This window comes from Quercus suber, unplaced genomic scaffold (assembly GCF_002906115.3).
Source record: "Quercus suber isolate HL8 unplaced genomic scaffold, Cork oak 2.0 scaffold_461, whole genome shotgun sequence".
NCBI lineage: Eukaryota > Viridiplantae > Streptophyta > Magnoliopsida > Fagales > Fagaceae > Quercus > Quercus suber.
This window is the reverse complement of record NW_027069912.1, coordinates 152,325-173,307: the sequence shown is the minus strand read 5'-3', so window position 1 is coordinate 173,307 and position 20,983 is coordinate 152,325. Positions and strand designations below refer to the sequence as shown.

Below are 20,983 nucleotides of genomic sequence, written 5' to 3'. Positions count from 1 at the left end.
TCTTCAGAAATGGTCTAGTTATAAATTTGGACCTTTTTTTTTTTTAATATAATTAAGTTATAAATTTGGACCTAATGAAAATAATTTATTCAAGTGCACTTTCTAGGAATTTTCGTTTTCCATATTTTGGAGCTATTATCTTTCTTAACGTGTGATTATTTCTTCTTTTGGCTAGGATGTTTTACCTTCTTTCCCCATTCTATTCAGAGACAAGTTAATATCAAACACCCATAGAATGCAGCAATTCTGCTGAAGAAATCAACAGCCAATCAAAATTTGCACACGATAAACTTGATGTAACTCAAATCAATTATTTCTCATTGATGTACATTACATTTCAAATGCCTATGGGATACAAAGACAATGACATTCGAAGAATAATCTGTAGTCAGTAGTGGAAATTCAATATTGTATTCTGTTTCTTTGTCTTTGTCAACAAACCAAACAGGCCTCTTTAGTTTCTGAGTGTCTGGAAAAGAATAAAAATCAATGAACCTTTTATTGACTAATTGAATTAAAAAATGTAGAACATGTAAAATATTTCCCTTTTTTGCTTGTTCCCTTATTTTCTTTGTGGAAATAAATGCTATGACCATCATTGTGTATAAAGAATTACTTTCACTATCCCCTTCTTCCTTAAACAGCTACCAAATAACCAAGAATTTGAAGAAGCTTGAGAGAAGCACCTTGTCTTTTCAACAAACTTTGATTCTTATCCGGGACCTGCACTATTTCTGTTTGGGTCAGATTAATGGAAAAAAAAAAAAGAACCTTGTGCTCCAATAAAGCAATGAAAGATACCTGAACTCATACAGATTTCACCTGAGTTGATGGTATAAGGTTGTGGCAGGTACTGTCACATGGATATGCACAGTCGATCTCTTTGGAAACCCTTCTGCTGAAGTACCAATCACCTACTGCTTCTGCAATGGTCTGCCAAAGATAATTCTAGACTTTAATTACAATGCAAATAGCTAAGATTCTCTAAGCTGATAAACTTTTGCAATTATACAAATTATGTATCCACTCATGTATTGTTGGTCATTTCCATTGAACACAACCTGTAATTTGGCTGGTAATGCAATGACTGTGAACAAAGTAACAGATATCCTGATTTTACAACTAAACTTTGCCACTCATTGAATCCAAATCAGACTGAGGTATCCAGGTCTGTAATAAGTTAATAACAGTAACAAATAGAAAGAGAAATAAATTTGCCTGTTGATTGGATTAGATCTTACTTTAAAACAGGTTTGAACTTGCAAATTGTATCACACATCAGTGTAAGATTTTATCAGTCTCTGCTCATATGGTTGGATTTGTATACAGTTATGTGTGCGTTTGATTATTTGGGTTGTGGACCTATCTGATTTAAGTATTTATGAATATTGAACGGAAAACAAATTCTATTTGCATATGCGCATGCTTAGTAAGAAATCAGAACACAGAATGGTTTACACATTTTTTTCGAGCTTATTCAAGATCAAAATAGATAATGTGACAGAAGCAAGTGTCATGAAATTAAGGAAACTCATGTAGTATTGGTATACACTATACAGTGATTCATATCATGTCCAGCGAGTAGAGTGTAAGTTAGAAGTACCTTGTTGTGAATTCTAGGGGAGTCAGCTCCAAACCATGTGTCTTGTGACTCACTTTGGCAATGAGCAAAGCATGAATTTATGAACATCCCCCCACTTATTGAATCTTTGAGGAACCCTCGCAACGCTAAAAGCATGTCACGCCTGAAACCTAAACAGAAAGGGGGAGAGGGTGACCAGATTAAAAAAATAATAATAATATATTAAAATTGAATTCAACAACTCAGCTGGTCACGATTACTTGTGACTTTAATAATTCTTTTCTTTCTAGTGCCAGAAATTTTTTATGCCACTTAATGAAGTCTGTTTTATATTCATTAAAAGAAAGAATTAAATAATAACCTTGCAATGTTTCTATCTGGCTTGCATCACATGCTGCCGGATCCTGCTTGCAACGATTCCAGTGTCCATGCGGATCAGCAGAATTTGGCACCAATATATTATGAAACTGTTAACATCAATATTTTTACTCCGTGTAAGATACAAATCAACTAGAAGTTCAAAATGGATGCTATGTGATCTAAAACCATGTAAGGCAGATAAATTTTATTACTTGGAATGTATCATATGCTGAGTTCAAGATAAAAAATGGTGTAGTGATGAATTTCAATGCATACTGCGGGAAGAAGCACTGCACAACAACAAGATAAATATCAGAACCATATCATTTACAGAATAAAATTAGGAAATGAGAGGCTAAAAATTGAGGAGCTCTGTAAGGATCATACCAATTGAGGCGTGTTAAGGGAACTGGTGCAGTTTGTATCCAGATTCTGCTCTACCCCCTGTTAAATATATTCACAATTCAGAGTCAAATGGAAATTTGTACTTCTTATTATTGTTGTCATATAAGGAACCACAGTAGTTTCCTTATTCTGCAACATACATAGTCCAAGATCTAATTATATTAATTTAGGATATTTCATGTTCTTACTTTCATGTAGTTACCTTTATTTGAACCTTTGGATTGTTGCATTATAATAAATTCATTACTTTCTTTATCTACTGCATATGATGCACATATTTTTCATAAGAATAAATTCCTTCACCCCTCCCGTGGCCCAAAACAAAAGTATTGAGGAAAAGAAGTCATTATCTCAATGATGGCACGAAGAACCATTTAGAAAGCTATGTTAAACATGATACTTCATATGTGCAATATCCAGACCCTCTACAGTTGAAGCAAATTTTCTTGAAAATAAAAAAGTGTCACTGAAGGTTTATAAAACATGCAGCAAGTGCTTCATAGCATAAGTCATGGAAAGAATTTCATACCTGTAGTGAAACAAGATTTGTATAGAAGGTCCTCATAGTGTGCTTCAAACTAATATCTTTTCTGTGGAAAAGGAAAAACAAAAAATGTGACATTTGGATTGGAAAAGATAGAAGAGATGAAAAATTGCAGTTTCGTATTGATTTTAAGTATTTAACAAGCGGGAAACTTACTCGTCAAGAAAGAATCCAGCATCAGCTAGGCACTTCACACTGGCATTCTTTGGTAAGTAGTTGGTGAAGTTATCACAATGTAAAAAGGATGCTAAACCCCCAGCAGAGCATCCAGAAAGCAAAGCCTTTAAAAAATAAAATAAAAAAGAAGAAGAACAAGATGGAGTTAATCATTTAAACTATCATTCAAGTTCACACCAATCTTGATAAAATATTTTGTCAGGTAAGCCATTGATCATGGCCTCATTGAGTGTACGTAAACCTTATTGGCACTCATGTACACATAAGAAGCTCACAGATATAAATTCATCAAATTATGCAATTTTCCAATATCTAGACATGTAAATTAAAGAGGAAAGATCAATAAATTCACCTAGGATTGGGTTTTACCTTACGCGCACTCCCCAAACCTTTTGGTAGAAGGTCAAGAATGATTGCTTCCCAAATCTTTTGCCCACTGAAATAAATCAATGACGTCTGTCATTTTTTTTTTATGCAAACACACACAAAATGAGTTAAGTTAATCACTAAATTCAGTACAATCCACGAGCTTTTACAGTAAAACACAAAAAAAATTTAGGTTTTATTTCAACTCTGCCTCCAAAATGGCTGCCAACATTGTTTACCTATTCGTTTATAACTCTCTCTTTCTTTTTTTGGTTAACATTTCTTTGAACCTTTTTTCCATCATAGAAAAGGCATTTTGAGATTCATAAACAACAAAACCAACAGGCATACTTGAGAACAATTCAAACCATTGAGCCACAACCCACAAATATGCCACTCCAGGGTACTGAAGAGTGATAGTACATATAGATATACAATTTGAATTGCTATAAAACTTTACTGCATTTGATAGATTGGTCACTCATAAATTAACGATTACTCCGAAGGTTAAGCTATTAGAAAATGATGCATTTTAACCATTTAACCATTCTTCTAACGGTCACATTAACATACAATACATATCCAGTGAGCTAGCATTTGCCCAGGGAACAAGATGTTATCTATGCAAGAAATTGAAAGAAAAAGGTTTAAAAAACTGACTATGCTTTTTTGAAATGCAATAAATAATCGCTAAGACAGTTATACCGATTGTCTGATTCCAAATGAAACTTAGTCTGTGCCCAGTTGAAATTAATATGGTGTACATACATGATCAGAAGGCTGAGTTCAAAAAACTCCAACATAAAAGAGTTGATTTTCTTTGTGATAATTGTATAAATAGTTTTCTATTTCAAGTTGTACTGAAATGATACTAACAATCTCTTGTAAGCACTGCTAAACTCTAGTAAAGTTATGGGTAAATCAAACCAAGTCAAAATGATCCCAAGTACTGAAGGCATTGGATAAAATTTAGCCAAAAGTTTGGTTGGAGACCAATTTTTTATTTTGCAAACTATAAAGCATGCCAGTAAACAAGAGCAGCAGATTATAACAAACTGGTAATTAAAGGGGAAATGTTTTGCTTATAGAATTACCTCATTTTGGAATTTGGCATCTCCAGTAAATGAGGCTCCATCACAATATCTAAGCTTCACACGGTTCCAATTGTAAAAATCTGCTCAACATTTAGCACAATGGTTATTTTCCTATAGTATGTTAATACAAATGAGGCAAATTGTCCTCTTTACCCTAAAATAAGAGAAAGGCCAATTGTCCACAAGAGAAATGTAAATCTAGAAATTCTAGATATGGATGAAAAGTGAAAAAAGTTTGGCTCCAAACATGTTTAGAGCGTTAGGCTTCAACAATAGTTCAAACTTAATAGGAAGATGACAATATGTCCCTGACATGTGCAATGTAATGCTTTTATATTTTATCTAGTTAACTTATTTCAATTTATTTGGGCTACAAAAACCTGTGACACAATTTCTCCATAGCTATTCAGCGCAAGAAAAAAAACTCCAACAACAGGACATGATTTAGAATAGAAACTATAAAGTGATAACCCAAGCACCATGATGTTGTTAGACTAACTCTTTGAACTAGATCTACTGCTTCTACCATCCATGAAATTGCCATGAATGGAAATAGGGTCTACACTCTATGCTCTACGTGACTACATACAAATTCTTCGCACCAATTCTCAGCATTATCTTTTGTGATGTTCACACTTTTATTTCTTTCTTTTCTTTTTTGTCGAAGTTTCATGTAACAAGGGAGGGTTCATAAAATCATATGAGAATTAAGGTTGCCCCAACTCATATCCTAAAACACCAAAACACATGCTAGATATACTTCTCTAATACATTTTTTTTACGTTGAAAAAAAAAAAAGGTATATGCTGAAAATCTAAGAAGTATGGACATGAATACGGTTAAAGATTTAAGAGCAACCATAAGCTCAATCCAAAGGAAAGCATTCTACTTGAACTATAGGTCTAATAACCATGGTTCAGTGTATTATTAGTCTAGAGTTTAGTCTCTTATAAATTTCTTACATTGAGTTAATTGTAATACATATAATTTAGCATAGTTAATATGTAACCATTTAGTGCTTTCCTCGTAGATGTAGGACATTAGACTGTACTGCATAATCTTTATGCTCTCTCTCTTAGATTCTAACATGGTATTAGAGTCGTGTCATTATCTTTGCAAGACCAATCTCATATTGCACAAACATACTCAAAATTCTTCTACTCAACTATGGGAAGAATCAGCCTAATCAAAGGTCCCACGTGCTTGACACGCTGTCAGAACTTCTAATGGTGATCTCACACGCTGCCATATCACCTAGAAAGCACGGGTGCGGCTCCAGGGCCGCCGCACCTGCACCGGACTCACGGCGTCACTCCTCCAACGCGCCGATTCACTCCAATTCTGGCCGATTCGGCTCCAATTCAGCCAAAATTATCCGAAATAGGCCGAAATCATGGGCAAAATCAGCAGAAAATGGCCAAAATCATGGCCGAAATACATGTTAAAAAAATAATAAAAATAAACTTGTGGGTTGTATTCTGCTGCTATAGCATATCACTCCATGAGTCAACAAGTTCCCTCATGTGCCTCAATCTACCACTACGTGTCAACACCTAAATGTGCCATGTCAACACTAAGGCCACAACAGTATTACATATTAGCGAACTTGCCACATCATCCTACTACCACGCCAGTACTCATTCAGGTTTGGTTGACCCAACCAACCTAGTTTGAATCTCAAATTAGGTCCTTAGTTTTATTGCTAAACCCAGCCGAATTTGATTCCCTATCTGAACTAGACCAAACCACTGACTAGATCAAATCAGCCTGTTGACTAGAGTTGACTTTATCCGATCAAGTGTATCACACATTCACACTATGTTTTTCGCACAGATTCTGATCTTGCAATTCATTTTCTCATACGAGACACCCAAATCACACAAATTAGCCCATCTCTTAGGAGCCGTTTGGTAATGTTATTTGTATTTTTTAAAAATATGTGTGAATGAAAAAATGTGTAAAAATACGTGTAATGTTTAAAAATTAAAAACATATATTTAAACACATGTACCAAACAGACCCTTAATCTTTTTAGGTTCAACGGCGTATGCAAAAATAAGTAAACTCTTGCACATGCTTCGTCATAAATGCCATCCTTTGCCAATGTTCCTTGAACCCTTGAAGCAACCATCCTCAAGCCAAAGTAGTCCCTTCTGGTCACTGATGTAGCTGTTCTTAGGTGCTCGTAGCCGTTTTTCAGCATTCCTCCATTGCACGTGCTTCACCACGACATCACCCTTTGTTGACGTGCCATAGGCCTTTCAATGTAGACATCCTCCGATGATAACAGCCCTTCCTTGGTCCAAAACATGAGCAAGCATGCCCAAATTCTATGTATCCAACCGGTAAAAGACCCTTTAACTAGACTCAGTTAAGTTAAGGAATCAAAAAATTTATAGAAATTTTCACAGCATTCTTCACAGAGGATTGCCTATCACAAACTTAAAGAAAATTAAAGGGAAAAAATGCGATAAAGTTAATTGAAAATTTTGTGTGATCTGTATACACATGTTAGCGGGACTGGACCAAGTACAATAAATAATAATGTGTGCGAGACACAAGGACAAGGGGTGCAATTGTCGTCTTATAGAGGAGTCCCACTCCCACAGACAACAAACAAACTGAAAGGTCAGATTGTCAAAAGAAAAGAGAACTGGGCAAAAGCAAATAGCTGCCATTGCCACTGCCAGCTTTTACTTTCTCAGCAATAATGCCAATTAATCACGTGAAAGGGACAATGGAGAATGTGAAAGAACATGGCCCATGTCAATGAAATTCATTATAGGTAATAGGCACCAGTCCAAAATTGAAAATTCCAAATAGAAATTGGTGTTTATAATAATTTTGTAATTTGCCTTTTATTCATGTCTTTTGTTTTAACAGTATCTTCTAAAGTGTCAAACTCTTTTTTTTTTTTTTTTTAATACCCTTTTTCCCCTGAATCCTAAACTATGTATTATAATAGACCATTTGCATTAGTAATAACTTTGTTTCAAATTTTTAATATAATTTTTTAATACATCAAACCAATTTTTTTTAATTATTAAAAGAATACAGTTTTTTGCTTTCAATCTCAACTTTTTTATTAGATTTTATAAAACACAAACAAAACAGCTATTTTCTATCGCTATTGCCTTTTGGGGCTGCTAAAGTTAGCTCTAAATTGTAATTATTGGATTTGGTGGTTCATAAGATTATAAGAAATTCCAATTAAAACATAAGATGGGAAGATTAATTACTTAGCACCTTAGCAGTTAGCACAATATGATTTTTAATTTTTACTTCGTAAAACTACTTAGGCAGTTAGAGAACTATTTATACATGCCTGGATTTAGAGAAGCATTGTTGCTTAGAATTCCAGAAAAGACTTCATATTTACTCATGAGACTTGTTGATCCTCTGCGTGTTTTGGCTCTCTCCAAGCATGATTGTAAGCTATTGCACCAGCCACCACCCTGTAATATAAAGAGAGACTTAAGATACATTTGGTACACTAAATAAGAAAAAATATTTAACTATCCCATTTTAATTTCACTGAAATATGCAGCATTGTAGTTCAATATTCAAACGAAACAAATTATACATTGTAAAAGCAACATTATTTTAATCACAACTTATCATTTTAAGAGGTTATATTGTAAATCCTATTCGCTTTTTATTTACTGGGTTCATAGTTTCTTGAATGTATAGTCTAATTGCTAAAAATTCTCTCTTGAGAAATTAATTTGGCTTTGGGACCGTGGGGTGGATCTACCTTTGCGTGATATAAGGAAGTGAGTGATTTCTGATGCCCATTATAAATCACATCATAACAATCCCTTTGTGCAGAGAGGACTTTTACTACAAGTCTACAACAACTTGTATGTGGGAGCTACATGCAATTTAGCTTTTTTTCCTCTCAGCAATCAATATGGTCCATTGATTATCAAAAAAAAAAAATCAATATGGTCCATTATATGCAATTATGATTTAACAATTTCATGCATGCTTATTTGGAAAGAAGACTTATTATACACCAACAAATATGACAAAAATTAATTGGTATGTTTGATATGATCACATTCATATAGCTGTATATCACTGTGTGGTCACGAGAAATTGACAAATTGGTACTTCTATTCTATCCACGTATCTCCATTATAAATTTATTTATATTCCAATCATACCACGTCAAATCTACCGATCACTTAATCACGTCATGTGAAATACATTTTTATCAACAGCCAACCTTTTCTTCTTCTTTTTTTCTTTGTAATCAGAGAAAAAGCTATCTAAATTTGAATCCAAACAATCATAAACACACTACCTAAAATATTATCTGTACACTTCAAGGTGATGAGTTCGAATTGGCTTTTAGTTTATTTGTTGATAACTTCACATACATCTTTTTTGTAAAGTCTCATGTTTAAAAAAAAGAATATATATATATATATATAACAATATTTTTATCTTTTTTTTAGCAAATAAGCAAATAAATTTCCTGTGTAAGACAAATCCAAACTTGTTTTTTTTTTTTTTTTTTAAGAAAGACTAATTCAAATTTATTGTTTTGATTATATTCAAACTCGGAACATTGTTATTCAATGTATTATGCGCTTAAATTAGACTTATTTGTTAAAATCTAATTTACTTCTACATTAAGAAAAAAAAAAGAATAAATAGCTTTTAAAAAAAAAAAACTGCAAATAAACAAATAAGAGTCAATCCAGTATACACTCTTTTCTAAGTATGTATCACACATATATAATCTTAATCATTAACATATTATATTTTAATTAAAACATTGTCGCATATTAACCATTAGAACAACAAAGTTTTCCTCTATTTAACAAAGTTATATAACTCATTAAAAAATGAAATAACTAAAAGTATATATCAATGTTCTTTTTAAAATATCTTCAAATCAATATAGGGATAAACTTTTTCAACAATAAAAAAAAAAATAAAAAAAAAAAAGAAAAGAAAAGGAGAAAAGTTTGGATCTAAATCGATTAGGAGAATATTTACTCAAATCTCTTCACTAAATCATGTCAAGTATCAATCACACAAACCTAATGGGTTGACTTCATCCATAAAAAAACGAAAGCGAATAATGCATGGCCTAGCGCAGAAGCTAATAATATCGGCCAAGCCACTTGGTGCCCACAGTAATTAATAATTAATATATAAACAGCGACTCAGTGACTTGCACAGAGACATGCACAGAATACTAGGTACCACATTGTACAGTGCAACACAAACTCCTTCACTACCATCCAATCCAACCCAATCAATCATCCCAAAAGAAAAAACCAACAAACATCTCTCCAGAACTAGCTAGTTGTCAAAGCAATATTCTTCACCAAACTCCACCAAAACCAATTCCTGAACTCACGAGTACTATCATTACTGACATGGCCATTCTTTATTTGTCAACAAAACCACACCTAATTTGTTTTTTTACTAACTACTACTATTAATATCACAGAAAAGTTTCAGAACCCACAAATTTTTTCACAATAATTAAATTGATAAGTTTTCAATTTCATGTTTTTATCTAAACGCTTGATATTAGCAACAACAAAAAAACCTTAATGCTTTTAGTGTTCTTTGTAACCTGTATTGCATATAAAGAGATTTAACTCGAAAGCGATTAGAGTGTTATTATAGTAATGCCCAAATAAGGAACCACATTGACCCGTACTATTATTCATCACACACAAAAAAAAAAAAAAAAGAACTAACAACTTGCCCTTTATGCCAAAATATGTGTGTACTTGGACTTATTTTACTGTTGCAACAAAATCAGACGCAAAAATTACCTCGAATTGCAAAAGCCAGTTGTTTTTCCCAGCTCCAAATCCCCTGTGAATATGATACGCTGGCAAACTCCCATCCAAGCAAACTACAAATTTTCCCAAACAAGAAAAGAAAAACTATGATACCCATCAAACCAAACATAAAGAAAAACACAAAACAGAATGTAAAGCTTGAGATTAATCTGTTTTCTTACAGGCATGGAGAGCAGAAGCGTTCCGAACCAGAGTCATGGGCACGAGAAGCCGCTGCTCTTGCCCATGACATGTTAGCAATAATAGCAGAGACACCACAACTGCAACTATTACATTCAAACTCAACTTCATCATCTTCAACTTCACTGATTTCTCGGATTCTGAAACGACTAGAAAGAAAGAACAAACATATATATCACAGTTGATATGATAATATATATGCTGTTTCTATGCTTTATATTATGCCACATAAAGAGGTCTCAGTCTCAATCTCAATATATAGGTTCCGATTATATAGGGGTTGAGAAATATCAAGATAGTGTTTTACGTAAATTGGTTTTGTTTTATGATGTGTATGTGTGTGTTTGTTGTGTTTTTTTTTTTTTTTTTTTTAAATGAAAGTTGAACGATTCAAGAAAAAGACTGAATGACAGGTTCTGTTAGTGTGAAAAGAACAAGGCAATATAAAAGCAGTGAAACTTTTCTGTTCATTTTTTGGGAAAGTTAAATCGGAATATTAAATACCTAATGACCAATTAAGAATGAGTTTTAATTTTGGTTTATTACGCTAATAAAACAAATTTGGTAACTGCCTGTTTAGCAATCTAGCTTTTATTGTGCAAGGTTTTTTTTTTTTTTTTTTGCTTAGATGTTTAAATCTAATTTGTTCCTCACTTTTTACCAAATAATATATATATATATATTTAATAATAGATTAACTTTTTTTATAAAACAAACAAGTTAGCAAATTAAGTTAGAGATGCCAAACTATTGAAAGCGAATGCCTTTTTGGTTGCAATATGAAAATGGCACTTTGATAGATAATGGGACCACCACAGCCTAACGAATGGTTGTTGACGATAATGATAGGCGGTGGAGAAATTAAAGTTAAAATAAGCTTTCACCAATCCTACCCAACATTAAATTCTTAGCTTGAAAGTGAATGAAATATATAGAAACTTGTAATAGAATAGAAATCGTATGTATTAATTTATATTTCATCAATTATAATTCTATTTGTGTATGATTTTTTTTTTCTTATTCTAATCATATTTGATTGTTTTATAAGTTAAGAAAAAAAATTATGTAACAAATTATGGTTGAGGGGGCGTAAAATGGGGGAAAAAAAAAGTAACAATAAGAGATTTTTATTTCTTATATTAGACAATTGCATGCATTAGATTTATTTCCATATCAAACATGGTCAAAACCGTTGATGGTATTGGTGTAATTTGGTAGGTCGCTAAGTTGAATTGAATGGAAAATTCATGCGTAACGGGTAGGTTTAAGAATTGGAAAGAACACTACCTAAACATTTATCAGCAATTTATGGCGTGTACTTTTGAGGTGCAAAATTGTTACCAAGGTGTGCAAGGTTTCTATTGGATTGGTTTTCGGATATGGTTCAATCAAACCCAAGTTTTTCATATTGAGAAATCTATAATCCAACTCAACAGTTGGATATTTTGTATATCCAAGTAGGTTGAAATACATGTTTGATCCTATTTTTAAGGTGGAATAAGATAATTATTAATCTCTTTAAAAAGCAATAGTGTTAAAAAAAATATATCTAAAAGCAAGTAAAAAATGCATTTGTTATATTTTCGTTAGTAATTCGATTGATTGATATTTAAACGATAATCCAACGAAAGTTTAAGTTTGACAATTTTAGTTTTCTCATAAGAAACTTGATCAATATTCGAACCTTCAACAGCGGAGCTATGACTTTTTTTAAAGGGGGTCAGACTAGATATGTCAAAAAATAAAATAAACTCAAAGAATAACCTGCTCTTCTTTTTTTAGATTAAGGTAAGTTAGATCACAAAAGATAATTCATGAATCTAAAATACATATTTTGAATGTTAATCTAGATTAATATTGAATGCCTATGATTAAGTGGGAGTTATTTAAACCTGGAATGATGGATGTATGGGTACAAAATTGTTGAGGCATGTTACTCCTCTATTGAGAGAGTTAGGGAAAGAATTTCCCCCACCCCCCTTTCAAGGCTTCGTTTGAGAGTTTGTAAATGAGTAGAATAAAATGAAATGAGTAAATTACAAAGAAATGGAAAGAAATATGATAGAACTAACATATCTTAATTTGATATTTTTAGTGTCTACTGTCTATAACTCTAGTCTACAACTACAAATGTTAAACACTTTTGTAATTGTACTCTGGTTATGTAATGTATTATAAACCCGGTTTAAAACATTAATATTACTATTTTCGTGTATGCTCTGATTAATAAGTATTACTGTTTACTAAAAAAAAATAAAAAATCTTCTAATGTTTTGAACAACGATGTCTAGCCTTCAAATCTCCTATTTCTCATTTACCAAATAAAAATGGGGAAAAAAAAAAGAAAGAAAGAAAGAAAAAAGAATGGAACAAAGCAAGACCGTTTGGGAGTTCCTTCATAATAAATGGGAATGAATGATTTTGTTGTTATTGTTATTTATATATAATTAGTAATAATAACAATAATGGTGGTTTCTCAAAAAAAAAAAAAAAAAAAAAAAAAAAAAAAAAAAAAAAAAACAACAACAATAATGGTTTGATTGTGATCCGCTTATTTTGCTAAAACTAAAAACTTTTTATTGAAAGTACTGTAAATAAAGGTAAAAGTTAGTTTAAATAGTATAGTGAGATCCGTGAATAATACCAAAAATAAGTTGAATAGTAAAATAAGTTAGCAAAATTAAGTCATGCCAAACGCACACTAATTGTTATTATTTTAGGATAAAAAGCAAAAAGATAAAAGTATAGCTCATCAAAAAAAAAAAAAGTATAGCCCATTCAGGGTTTGTTTGGATACAGCTGAAAACTGAAAAACACTGTAGCAAAATAATTTTTAAATGTGTGAATAGTACCGTGGAACCCATTTTTAATGAAAAAGTTGTTGAAAAGTAAAAATTATGGGTCTGTAAACAGTGCACACCATGCACTGTTCATGAAAAAAATCAAACATTTCGGCTCAGAAAAAAGAATGAAAGAAAAAAAAAAAAAAAAACTGCTGAAACGCAAAACGTGCATTGCGCTTCCAAATGCACACTTAATGTGAGAAAACAAGACCCAGATAAAAAAAAAAAAAAATTAAGGATAAAGAGTAAAAAAAATGATGAAATATCATTAGGTAAAGTGAGCAAATAATAAGAGAGGGGTATTGCATAAAATTTGTAAATTAGAAATGGAAATTAGAAATAATTTGGTCAAAATTTCATTATATTCTATTTCATTTCATCTAATTCCATTCAATTTTGGGAATGAGAAATCAGACTCTTGAGAGGAAAAAGAGAAATGAGTGCTCCTTTCTAATTATTCTATTCTCTCTCATCTCATTTGAAAACAAAGGCCAAACAAGGACAAGGAATGATGATTTAAAATAAAAAATAAAAAATTCAATTCCTTTCACTTCCACTGGTTTCTCTACTCTTAATGGGCTATAAAGGTGCAGAAGAGAAGAAAAAAAAAGGGATATGAACTAGAAAACTAGATCAAAATAGTTTTGCATTGTGTTGGATTAGATTGCCAATTTACCAGAACAGACAACCCTCATGTATCTTAATTTATGATAGGACTCTTGGCTATCACAAATTAAGCATGATTCCAAAAAGGAAAATTGTGAAACCTGGCTATAAAAGAATTTTGTTAATACTGAAGGCTATCACTAACGTGTGGATACTAATTTTGCCAATTCAAAAGAAAATCTCAATTTTTAAATTTTTTTTTTCTAACCCCTTTTGTGAGTATTTCCAAATTTTAACCAAGGATCTAATTGTACATTTTGATAGGAGAGGAAATAAATGGAAATGAAATGAATGAATATAATTGTTTTGTATTTCTTTAAGATAATGAATGTGTAAAAAGTCTAAAAAAATAAAGCATACCTCGAGTTGTTGTTGTTCAAGTGATTTGTGGCGAAAATCCTAATGCAAAACTATAAGATATGAATGAATTCTTCTAGTCCATAGCCTTCTCCTCCTCAGAAACAATTTGATGGAGAATACAAGTTTCTTTTCAAGGCTAGACTAGACTATAGGGGCTTTATAGCAAAGCTATAAACACAACAAAAATTTACTACATTCTTAGATTAACCTACAACCTCTCGTATTCCCAAATTATCTATCATTCGATGAGTATCTAGCCAAAAAATATATATACTCGTTCAATTGGTTTCCTATTTATAATCCTTTTATCAAGGAGTATCTGTTAATTGAAAGTCATCTATTTAACAAATAACTTAATAAGTATCTAGAGAGAGAGAGGGGACTGGATGAGTCTTTTTCCATCACTTTTATTATCATAAAAATAAAACAAATAATAATTAAATAATTAAAATAAAAAGTATGTGGAGGTCACATTAAGTATCCTAAATGGATTTCCTAAATAAATAAATAAATAAAGTTTTTTGTTGGTGTGAACAATGTTTCTTTTGGTGGTTTCGTATATACTTAGAAAATCCATTGGACCACGAATTCTTTCGCATATGCAATGATCTAACTCGTTATCACTTTCAAAACTAATGTATTAACTTTTTGAGTCTAGAGTCTAGACTAGCAATTGGAGCTACTGAATCATGCTTTGTTTTGCCTATATGAGGCTTAAATTGACTTGATTTTGGATGTGTTAAAAATTGCCTATGTGTTATTTTTTGACGACATAATAATGTACTGTCTAACAACATTGTTTGCTTTCTATTTTCTTTTTTTTGATAAATAATTTGTTTTCCTTTTAAAATTTTACAAAGTCCATAGCTCAATTAATATTTGTAAGCTGAAATACAATATTTTTCACAACCTATTAGTCAAGTTATTGATTTTCACATGGACGAATTAGCAAAAAAAAAAAAAAAAATCACATGAATAAACCACTCTCACTACTTTATTATCTATTGTTTAGAATTTTACCATCTTAGTAATTGTGAGAAAAATTGATGTATTTATACGAGTATTATTTAAGGGGCTTCCCTGTTTGGGATCCTTATTTTTTTGGTTAAAAAATACCCAAACATTCCTATGTTTAAATAGAGACAAAACAAAAGGATAATCAAGTAAAAATACAACTCTAACCTTCCACTAAAACATTGCCTAAAAAATATGGTCACTCTCCTGTATGTTTTCAAATTTCTTTATTCACTTATGAATTAGATTCTCAAAATAAAAATTATATATATAAAATAAAAAAATAGATTTTTTTTTGTTGCTACAAAATAGGACCACTAAAAAAAAAGCACGAGCAAAGCACGTGTGATGAGACTAATTTTATAAATTAATAGTATAATAGAGGCTCTTGACAAAGTATATCAAGGTCTAATATCCTTGTTTTTGTACTGCTTTCATTCATTTTCTTTCGCCTTGACCATATGCATTCTAAACGGCTCATATTTTATTGGAGTTGTTCTAGAACCACAACTTTGATGTGGTAGACTATGAATAACTACTTATCACATAAATTCATCATTTTTTCTCCACCACTCATATTTGTGTTATCGAAATTGTGGCAAAAAAAGGTTGTGGTCCTATTTTTCTCAATTTGACTGTTTGTTACTTGCCTCAGAGATTTCAGTTTTCAAAGAAGCTGAGGGCATTCCCATTAAAAATGCTAAAAGTGGTATATGCTAAATTTTACCATCAACACACAAAAAATGCCACTCCATCAAAGATTTCAAATGACAAATTTTTTGACAAACAGCTACAGTGAGCCTGTATCAACATAAGCTCATTGTAGCTAGATTGTAAAAAAAAAATATATATATATATATATTCACCAACGGCTCTTTTTTTAATTTTTGTCTCTCTTTCCTCTCTCTCACTTCTCTCTTCCATGGTTCATCATCTCTACTCGTCGCCAATCTTTGCTCGTCGTCATTGACTTCTGCCTCTTCATCGTCATCAATCTCTACCTCTTTGTCGTCGATCTCTACCTCTTCGTCGTCGATTTGTCTTCGATTCACCTCTATTGTAAAACTCTGCCTCTTCGTCCTTGATCTGTCTTCGATTCACCAATCTATGATTATCACTCTCTCATGCCGATCTATGATTATCTCTCTCTCACGTTGATCTATCTCCAATTCGCCGATCTATGATTATCTCTCTCTCACGCCTTGGGTTTTGATTTGGGCATATTTTGGTGGGTTTGTGATTTGGTTTTGGATGGGTATGGTTTGTGGTGGGCTGGTGGTGATGGGTATTTGTTTGATGGTTTTTTGCGGTGGACCGGTGGTAGGTGGGTATGAGTTTTATGGTTTGGTTTTGGGTTTAGGTTTGTGATTTGATTGTGAGTTTGTTTTTGTTTGTGGTTTTGGCGGTTAGGGGTTGAGGTTGTTTGCGGTGGTGGTTGTGGCAGTGGGTGTGGGCAATGGGTTTGAGAGAAGACATACATGGAGGACAGAAGAAGAGAGAGGAAGAGATAGATTGAGAATAAAAAAGAATAAAAAAATAAAAAAATATTTTAATGAAGTGGTAAAAAATATAAAATTTATGATGTTGGGTGTATTGTAAAGTGGTATGTTAAAATAGATAAAGTAAGATTTTGAAATGGTAAATGTTAAATTTTTTAGAAGTTTTAATGGGAATGCTTGGACAACCAAATTTCCAAGGACAAAGCAAAAGCTAGTGCTTGATGAGCTCGGGCTCACTCTCACACACATGGGTTTGTTGAACAGATCTTGATCTTGATCACCTTTCACTTTCATAAAGCAGAATTCCAATTTACATAGATTCCATAGGCCCATGTATATTCAGTTCAGAGCAAGCCCAGTACATTCCTTATTGGACTCCAACAAACCATATTTCTTCAATAGTTCTAAGTTCTAACTTTTTGTTTATCAAAAAAAAAAAAAAAAAAAAGTTCTAACAGTTTTTTATAATACAATGATTTCACTATTGTAAATGTCTACTGTCTTTTATTTATTTATTTATTTTTATTATTAATTTTTTTTATTTATGAATATGTAACTTTCTACTGTCAGCCTAACCACATTGTCTACAAAATATTCAAATATTAAATTTAACCACTAAAAATTAGAGTAAAATGAGATTGTTAGGACTTGGGAAGCCACATGATCTATTTGTGGATAATTTTTTATTTAAATTTTGGAAGGGATGCTAATGACTTTTATTTTATTTTTATTTTTGGAAACAAATACTAGTGACTTATACAAACTTTAACAGCTCAAAGGCAACAATTAAATAGTCTATAAATTGATTATAAAAAAAAATTTTAAATTAAATGTGATAGAGATGACCAAATTGGGTAAATTCATAAGTTACCCTTTTGTTCAATTAGACTAATCCACCTTTCCTACCCCTCTCTAAATTAAAAAAAATACCCCCTAATATATATTTTTCTCCCAAAGGCCACTTTTACATTCATACACACAAAACATCATTTCAATGAGCTCCTTCTCACCCTCCATTTGATAGTAGGTGGTGGACTCCATGATTTAAGGCATTAAAAAGAAAAAGAAAAAAACCCACTAGTAGTATATAAAATAAAAAAAAGGATTTTAGGAGTTCTTACAATATGATATGAAGTGAAATAATTTGGTTAAAGATTTTGAAAATACTAAAAGTTGTTAATCCAGCTACAAAAACTCTCGAGATTCGTAAAACAAAAATAGAAAGAAAAAAAACGAGTTAGTTGTGCTTTAAAGACTCTCGATATTCATAAAACAAAGAAAGAAAAATGAAAAAGAAAAAGAGTTTCTTTTAAGAGAGAGGATAAAACCTAAAATAGTGGGGTCACACAGTAAATTAGCAAAAAATCTTAGTGGGGTCACACGGCAAATTAGCCAAAAAATATCTCTCTCTCTCTCTCTCTCTCTCCGACCTTTGTTATACAATAAAATATACTTTGATAGTTTTTGATTACATTCAGCCCCCGAGAAGAAGGACCACACTCACACGAAGCCAAGGTTGATCAGAGAGAGAGAGAGAGAGAGAGCAGGTTTTTCAAACTCTTCAAAGTCCAAGGTGAGTCCCTCTCTCTCCCCAATTTCCACCTCCAAAAACCCTAATTTTCCCAACTCCAATAACTTCTTCTTTCAGATCTTCATCTACATATATAATTTTTTATGTATCTATTTTTTTATATGAACTCACACACATGCATCAGTTCTTTTTGTTTATCTTTTTATGCTATAGATGTTGGGTTTTCTTGGTGGGTTGATAATTTGTTTGATTAGTGGGAAAAAGATTCAAGAAGAAATGGAAAATTTACATTTTGGGTCATTAGCTCGCTGTTTGGTTACTCCGAAAACTAAGGAAAAGTAAATGAAATGATAAAGTTTGATTCTTTACCATATGTTGGGGGTTAATTCTATAGAATTAGTGAAATGGTCAGCTCAGTATTTTAGACTCAGTTGGGTGGAGGATGTTGCTATATTGGGTCTTGGGCAAGAATAAAGATTTGGAATTTGGAATTTCAATTGCTGTTATTTTCTTACTTACCCTTAAAAAAAAAAGTTATTTTGCTGGAAATAAAATGATCTTTGGGCTAAATAAGAGTGAAGTTTTTTTATTGATTGAAGTTTTCTGCTGATTTTGGTGGAATGGATTCCTTTCCTCTTAGTTGGGATACTGGGGTAGCTTACTTAATTGAAGTAAAGGATAAAAGCATTAAAATTTTGCATATGCTATTCTTGACGTTTGTAATGTAACTTTGTTTTTGGGGTCCTTAAGAAGGGAACTGAAACAATGGGAAAACTGGCTTTGCTTGGATGCATTAGTAGTGGTTTTCCACTTCTGAAACAAAGAAGAGAGAAAGAACATGAAAATTACTTGTGAGAATGCTGGGAAAACATGTATGCATTAGATGCTCTTGGAATCAACCCTTTTCATGGAAATGTCGAGAGTTTTCCTTTTGCGTATTTGTAATATTCGAGTTTCATGTAAAATGGTTAATGCCAAAATAGATTTCTTATGGCTTTTTCTTTGCCCAAGAATTCTAATTTTTTGAGAGATAATATTCGCATGCACTCTTACATGTTTCTTTTAATATGATTTTTTTGCAGGTTGCATGGACTGCTCTGGTCTGTGTTTATCAGAGGGCCAATGCAACTTTGGTTGCAGAAATTGTAATTGTTAACTTCTTATATTGATACTTATTTGGGCAAAAAGACTAGTTTAAGATAACAAATTAGAAGGAACTGTGTATTTGGTAAGTTATGGAGTCCCTGTGGAAGCTTTTATATTTGCTGGAGCCAGCACCCGTTACACTCATTGTGACGGCAGTAGCTGTAACGTTTGGATCTGCATTTCGGGCTCTAAATTACGAGAAAGAAATGGAGCGAAACCGTGACCTGTCTGAGGCATCCATTACATTAGATAGGTCCCAAGCACTAATGATCCCAGTAATGAGCTCTTGCAGTTTGCTGTTGATGTTCTACCTGTTCTCTTCTGTCTCACAACTGCTTACTGCATTTACAGCCATTGCCTCTGTTTCATCACTTTTCTTTTGTCTATCTCCACACGTTGTGTATCTGAAGTCACAATTTGGTTTGACTGACCCATATGTGTCACGCTGCTGCTCAAAGTCGTTCACACGAATTCAAGCTTTATTATTGCTGGCATGCATAGGTACTGTTGCAGCCTGGCTTGTTTCTGGGCATTGGATATTGAATAATTTATTGGGCATCTCCATATGTATTGCATTTGTGAGCCATGTGCGGCTTCCAAACATTAAAATATGTGCAATGCTCCTTGTTTGTTTGTTTGTATATGACATATTCTGGGTGTTTTTCTCCGAGAGGTTTTTTGGGGCAAATGTCATGGTTTCAGTGGCAACACAACAAGCATCAAATCCTGTTCATACAGTTGCTAATAGTTTGAGTCTTCCTGGGTCGCAATTGATAACAAAAAAGCTGGAGTTGCCTGTGAAGATAGTTTTTCCTAGGGATTTGTTAGGCGGAGCGGTTGCTGGAGGAAATGGTTCAGACTTCATGATGCTTGGTCTAGGTGACATGGTAGACATCCTGTTCTTTTAAATGATATTATTTTACTTTAATTACTTTAAATTTTTGCCAAATTGGGGAGGTTTACTATACTTGAGCCCTGTCACATTTTAATCAGTATCTTGTTGCAATTAATTTTTCTGCTGACTGTCATCATTGTATATGTACTACCAAATAATATTGAAGCCCCCTCATACTATTCTACTAGGCAAGTTATACATTAGGGCATATCCATAAGTTTTAGTCTGATTTTCCAGAGAAAAAATTTCATTGTGGAAGATCCAGCCCTGTGTTTATCACACTCTCTTGGTTTATTAAAAATTTGTGTCCTGATGTTAAAAAGTATTAAGTGATCCATGTTTTAAAACTTCACCAGGCATTGATATTTTTTCTGTTGTTCTATGATTTGCTAGACGTGTTGTGCCAAAATATTATGTTGTGTTCTTTGTACTCTAGGTTCAGGTTGATATCATTGGGGTAGCATTCACTTATTTTTGTGTAGTAATGTAT

The 20,983-nt window shown here is 32.4% G+C and overlaps 2 protein-coding genes and 1 pseudogene across 4 annotated transcripts; 2 read left to right on the top strand and 1 right to left on the bottom strand.

Annotated features, from left to right (window-relative positions):
• Positions 1-291: 291 nt before the first annotated feature.
• LOC112026438 (pectin acetylesterase 9) lies at positions 292-14,607 on the bottom strand. Of its 3 annotated transcripts, none has more exons than XM_024059127.2 (14): positions 14,409-14,607; positions 10,521-10,688; positions 10,330-10,412; positions 7,854-7,983; positions 4,529-4,608; positions 3,438-3,524; positions 3,048-3,172; positions 2,877-2,937; positions 2,330-2,386; positions 2,155-2,232; positions 1,944-2,049; positions 1,604-1,752; positions 802-933; positions 292-723 (listed from the first exon to the last, which is right to left on the bottom strand). In XM_024059127.2, exons 2-13 carry the CDS (start codon positions 10,651-10,653, stop codon positions 808-810), a joined length of 1,215 nt encoding a protein of 404 aa, XP_023914895.1. In that variant the 5' UTR covers positions 10,654-10,688; positions 14,409-14,607; the 3' UTR covers positions 292-723; positions 802-807. The 3 variants fall into 3 exon arrangements, with proteins under 3 accessions (XP_023914895.1, XP_023914893.1, XP_065618599.1); XM_024059125.2 differs by having other exon boundaries at positions 823-933; XM_065762527.1 differs by having other exon boundaries at positions 823-933; positions 10,521-10,679.
• Positions 14,608-18,381: 3,774 nt separating this feature from the next.
• Positions 18,382-20,875, top strand: LOC136062870 (signal peptide peptidase-like 1). Its single transcript, XM_065762524.1, has 2 exons — positions 18,382-18,494; positions 19,535-20,875. Exon 2 carries the CDS (start codon positions 19,688-19,690, stop codon positions 20,504-20,506), a length of 819 nt encoding a protein of 272 aa, XP_065618596.1. The 5' UTR covers positions 18,382-18,494; positions 19,535-19,687; the 3' UTR covers positions 20,507-20,875.
• LOC112019401 (signal peptide peptidase-like 1) overlaps positions 18,413-20,983 on the top strand; it is a 50,764-nt pseudogene continuing 48,193 nt past the window's right edge.

Excerpts from the sequence above, each read along its gene's own strand:
- LOC112026438 (XM_024059125.2), bottom strand. The coding sequence starts at position 10,653 with ATGATGAAGTTGAGTTTGAATGTAATAGTTGCAGTTGTGGTGTCTCTG. Across the intron at positions 4,609-7,853 it reads CAATGCTTCTCTAAATCCAG|ATTTTTACAATTGGAACCGT; the intron begins GCATGTATAAAT and ends AATGTTGAGCAG. Across the intron at positions 1,753-1,943 it reads CCAGATAGAAACATTGCAAG|GTTTCAGGCGTGACATGCTT; the intron begins GTTATTATTTAA and ends CTTTCTGTTTAG.
- LOC136062870 (XM_065762524.1), top strand. The coding sequence starts at position 19,688 with ATGGAGTCCCTGTGGAAGCTTTTATATTTGCTGGAGCCAGCACCCGTT.